General features: G+C 38.3%; 1 protein-coding gene across 1 annotated transcript; it reads left to right on the top strand.

The window, feature by feature from the left end:
* Positions 1 to 427: 427 nt before the first annotated feature.
* Positions 428 to 1,984, top strand: LOC143558872 (expansin-A8-like). The gene is made up of 3 exons (XM_077047624.1): positions 428 to 576; positions 666 to 978; positions 1,447 to 1,984. Exons 1-3 carry the CDS (start codon positions 459 to 461, stop codon positions 1,748 to 1,750), a joined length of 735 nt encoding a protein of 244 aa, XP_076903739.1. The 5' UTR covers positions 428 to 458; the 3' UTR covers positions 1,751 to 1,984.
* Positions 1,985 to 4,989: the final 3,005 nt, after the last annotated feature.

Here is a 4,989-nt window from a genome sequence, read left to right as displayed (position 1 = left end):
AGACTCATAGTCAGTATTGTAGAAATCGTTAGTTGCTAGTCAGGAAGTGTGGTAGAGACTAGCGAATAATCATGATCAATCGACACCTGGTCGTATTTTGTTCATGGCATACGTCCACTCATTGTGAACTTTGGTCACTTATTATTAAGTAGAAAGCATCTATCATGTTGTTACATATGTTGAGTTACTATTGATAGGAACTTTTCTATGTTCCTCTTGTAGAAAATAAATCACTTAATACATCAATGATAAATATAATACAAATATAATAACAAAATGTTTATAGAAACTTATGAATTTGAATTATAGTTAAAAGAGACGATAGCATTATACAAACCTACAAGAAATACATATATAATTAAAAAAATATATCATAACATTTTCACTTCATGCAAATTCCCCTATATAAGTCCACTTTATTTGGTCAATTCTCCCAACCATTTTCAAACACTCATCCAATGGCTTTTCCTCATATCACCATTGCTGCTCTACTTATAATTAGCTTCTTCAACATTGTCCATGGAGATTATGGTCACGCCACCTTCTACGGCGGAGGAGAGGCCTCGGGCACCATGGGTACTAATCCAAAAGACCACCATTAGTACATGAAAACTATTATTTGGACAATCATGATCAACATGAACTTATGATGATGTTTCTTGCAGGTGGTGCTTGTGGATATGGAAACTTGTATAGCCAAGGATACGGTACCAATACCGCAGCTTTAAGTACCGCACTTTTCAACAACGGGTTGAGTTGTGGTGCGTGTTATGAGATGAGATGCAATGATGACCCTAAATGGTGCTTGCCCGGTAGCATAACCGTCACTGCCACTAACTTTTGCCCACCTAACCCGGCTCAACCTAATGATGACGGTGGATGGTGCAACCCTCCTCTCCAACACTTTGATTTGGCCGAGCCTGCTTTCTTGCAAATAGCACAATATCGGGCTGGTATTGTGCCCGTCGTGTTCCAAAGGTAGCGTTCTCTTCTCATTCATCATCCAAAAATTTGCATAAAAAAATATAATGTGTTTTAGGTGAGGAACGTTTGTTACACTAGCTAAAAGGAAAAATACTTTTAATTAAAACTTTCTAAATTAGGGTTATTTTGAAAGTTAGTTAATGTTCAAAAATTATATCACATGTCTAAAAAAAATCAGTATGATCTAATTAAAACTTGACACTTACACATGAGTTGTCACATCAATGTTTTGAAGGTTAGATTGAAGACAAAATTAATATTTTGTTATTTTAAAATGTAATCTCACTTTTTATATAAAGTTAATCACCAAAAGGAGTCTCAACTCTGAAGATGACCTACTAAACCTTTAAACATCGAAACTCACCTAAACTTGTATAAAAATATGTTAATTTTGATGTAAATTTGTACATTATATGGTTATATAATTGCTCATCAATGGCTTTGTTCAATTTCATTGTATAGGGTACCTTGTGTGAAGAAGGGAGGAGTGAGGTTTACAATAAATGGACACTCATACTTCAACTTGGTTTTGATCACCAATGTCGGCGGTGCAGGAGATGTACATTCGGTATCGATTAAAGGATCCAAGAGCGGGTGGCAACAAATGTCACGAAACTGGGGGCAAAACTGGCAAAGTAACTCGTACCTCAATGGTCAAAGCCTTTCGTTTCAAGTTACCACTAGCGATGGAAGAACCATCACGAGCTACGACGTTGCACCAAGTGGTTGGCAGTTTGGTCAAACATATGAAGGAGGGCAATTTTAAGTTTTTTTAAGACAAAAGGGTAAAAGTTAAAAAGTCAGAAGCTTCAATGTGAAAAATGAAAATTCGAAAGTATTTGAGTTTGTGTGTTGTAGAGGTGACAAGTTAGCACCCGCTTATATCGCAAGAGTCGGTATACACGATGTCGTTTGGGTTGTAGTGTTATGACTCTTTTGCCCTTCTATTTTGTCAACTTATAATGTGTGAAAAATATAATTTATTAAGAAAATTTTACAACCAGAAGTTATGTTTGAAATTTTAGTATAATTGAATTATCTTATTGAACAGTTTAAATCATAAATATTTATCAAACAAGTTAGAGGCTATGGGGCGTAGGCTTTTTCGAGAACATCATTGGTTCTTAAACAATGGGCCCCTTTGTTGGGGTTCCGAATGTAGCACCTCTTGGAAGCAGTGTTGTGTTCAAGGGGCGGCATCTCCTGACATGCTCCAAAGGCATTGGTCATTCACTTTAATCTTTGGTTTGCGTAATCTGTAATTCGCACAAACGCACATACATTGTTCTTGTTAGAAGTCGCCAAAATGATTATATTTTAAACAGTAGTTAGAACATGTTTGGGATTGAGTTTGAAAAATACTTATTTGCTTATTAGTGTTTTCAAAAAGGCCAATAAATTAAAATGTGTTTGGCTATCAAAAAAATCTTTCTTATTTTAGCTTTTTGAAATTGTTAAAAAGCAGTTTGCCAAAGGCCCAAAATCTGGGTTCTCAAAATGGTTTTTTGAAAAAACAAATAAGTCAATATAGACGTGCACAAATCGGGTTTTTTTAAAACCCGGAACCGGGTAGGAACCGGTTTTTTAAGAACCGGGTACAAAATGGAACCGGTTCCTGTCAGGAACCGGGTAGGAACAGGACCCGACCCGGTAGGAAAATATCAGGAACTAGTGGAACCGGGTAGGGTAAGAACCGGGTCCGGTTTATACCCAAAAACCGGTTCTAGCGGGTTTTCCTTATTTAAACCATTTTTGACCGTTGGAAACCGGTTCCAACGACTATATTACCGTTTTTAGACCGTTGGAACCGGTTTTGAATGTTTATACCCACCCCCACTGTCACACCCCGATCCAGGGCCTAGAGGTGTGACCATCAGTTGGTACCTGTTTTGTAAATATATCAGAGTAGCGGATTTATGTTAGCGGAAGTCTTTAGATATTAAAATATTAATTTACATTATCAAAATTACTTGAGAATTAAACACCCGAGTTTTAGTTTTACAAACAGTGATATTAATAATACAAGGATTTATAAGTATTCAAAACGAGCTATCTCGATCTATGACTCCAATCCTTGTATACCATCTAATTACCTACAAGGGTGGGAAAAACACGTCAGCTATATGCTGGTGAAACATTGACTCGATAAAACATTTATAATAGTCGTTAAATACAAACATAGTTTTCTGTTAAACAAACTCAGCAGGAATGCCTGTCCATTCCCGGGATTTGTACCACTGCCCTACACACACAATTCAAAGGTTCCCCGAGTACATAGCCCCTGTTGGGAGACAACCTTCCCCTAGGCTATGTAACCCTTATGGAGAACTGGTTATGACTGACTTGGTTTTGTATGCCAATTATCAGTTATGTTTGGATCCAGACACATGTGTATTTGGTCTGAGTTGCTTTTTATTATATATTTTGTATTATAACGATTTTAGAGATTATATCTCATGCAAACATTTATCAGACTCTTTGTAATAAACAATCTGTCTATTACAAGAGTAAAATCAGTTCAGACAGTAAAAAGGTTAACGTGTTCACCTTGTATAATCAATAGGTACTATCAGCCTCTTTAACTTCAGTATGCTATTCATAATAGGTATGCATAAGTACCTAATTGGTATTATTCAGTAGACTTTAAGTCTGTTACAGTTTCAACAGACTCAAGGTCTGATCAGCAGACTTGAAGTCTGATTCAGTTCAGCAGACTCGAGGTCTGATCAACAGACTATTAGGTCTGACCTAACCTTAGTATAGTTATAGTTGTTTTATGAAAATACTTTGGATTTGCATATGACGTTTGGAATAGCACGCTTTGGCCTAATAAAGGATATCACGTTGGTAAACTTCTCCAGGTAAACAAACGGGTCCCGCGGTTGATTAGGATGTATACGAATTGCTTTCCTTAGGCAAGAAGAGTCTACTAATGATACCCCCTTCTAGTTACTACATGCCCGTCAAAATAATAGTTTTGGTAACATTACTTCACGTGAAGCAACGTCTTTACTTTATAAAACATTACTTGGAAAACATTAACAGTTTAACGACTATACCCTTAACTAAGTTGTAACTAGATATTTAAAGTAACTAGTAGAGTAACTTAACCTTAATCCTACCTTAATCGGCTAGGCGGAACTTAAGAACGTAGGAAATCAGCAGCAATTCAGCTTGTACTTCGTTTACGTGATCAACAGTTCGTTAAACAGCGTAACGACTCCTCGTTTTTTCACAAAAACAGCCCTCGGCACCTCAGAACTCTCTTGCACACTAACCAAAGTTAACTATGTGAAAACTAAGGTGAAAATGGGATGAAATGGCTTGAACCCGTAGCTGCCCTTTTATAGGCGAGTTTTGCAGACCATCGCGTAGCGCGATTGCCTTTTCCCCAAGGCCGTCGCGTAGCGCGACGCCGCAATTAATCAGAAACTGCCACGTGTCGACACGTGGTTGGCCATGTGTCTCGGGTTACTTAACCTGGTCATCGCGTGGTGCGATGGACCAGTTGGGTTGGCCGGGTTGGCCGTCGCATAGCGCGGCGCCCCCCTTTTTCTTGAACTGTGTGATTCTCTGTCGCGTAGCGCGATGGGGTTAATTAAAGGATCATCGCGTAGCGCGATTAGTCTTAAAACTCAAGTTTTTCATTTTCAGTCCTCCTACTTCCAGATTTGGCATTTTTAGTCCCTTAACTTCTAAAATTTGCACTTTTAGCCCAAAGTTGGATGGGGTATTTTCACGGTGTTACACCCACTTACTATATATAGACGTCCTAGGTTTAGAACTTCTTAACCAACTTCCCTAAATTGGACACTTCAATTACTTGTTAAGCCACTCTTAAAACCACTAACCATTGCCAATGGCAACCAACGACGAAGTTGTTATGGTTATCGACACCCCGAGATGCCCCGAGGTTTGGGTTCACTATGACCTGTGTGTCATGCATGACCGACACACAGGAGATGGCGCGATGCAAATACTGCGGCAAGTTTTTGAAGGCGGCAT

Source organism: Bidens hawaiensis, unplaced genomic scaffold (assembly GCF_021521415.1).
Source record: "Bidens hawaiensis isolate Kalapana, Puna unplaced genomic scaffold, B.hawaiensis_p1.1 tig00019661_1, whole genome shotgun sequence".
In the NCBI taxonomy this organism is placed as follows: Eukaryota; Viridiplantae; Streptophyta; class Magnoliopsida; order Asterales; family Asteraceae; genus Bidens; species Bidens hawaiensis.
This window is presented reverse-complemented; position numbering and strand designations above follow the sequence as displayed.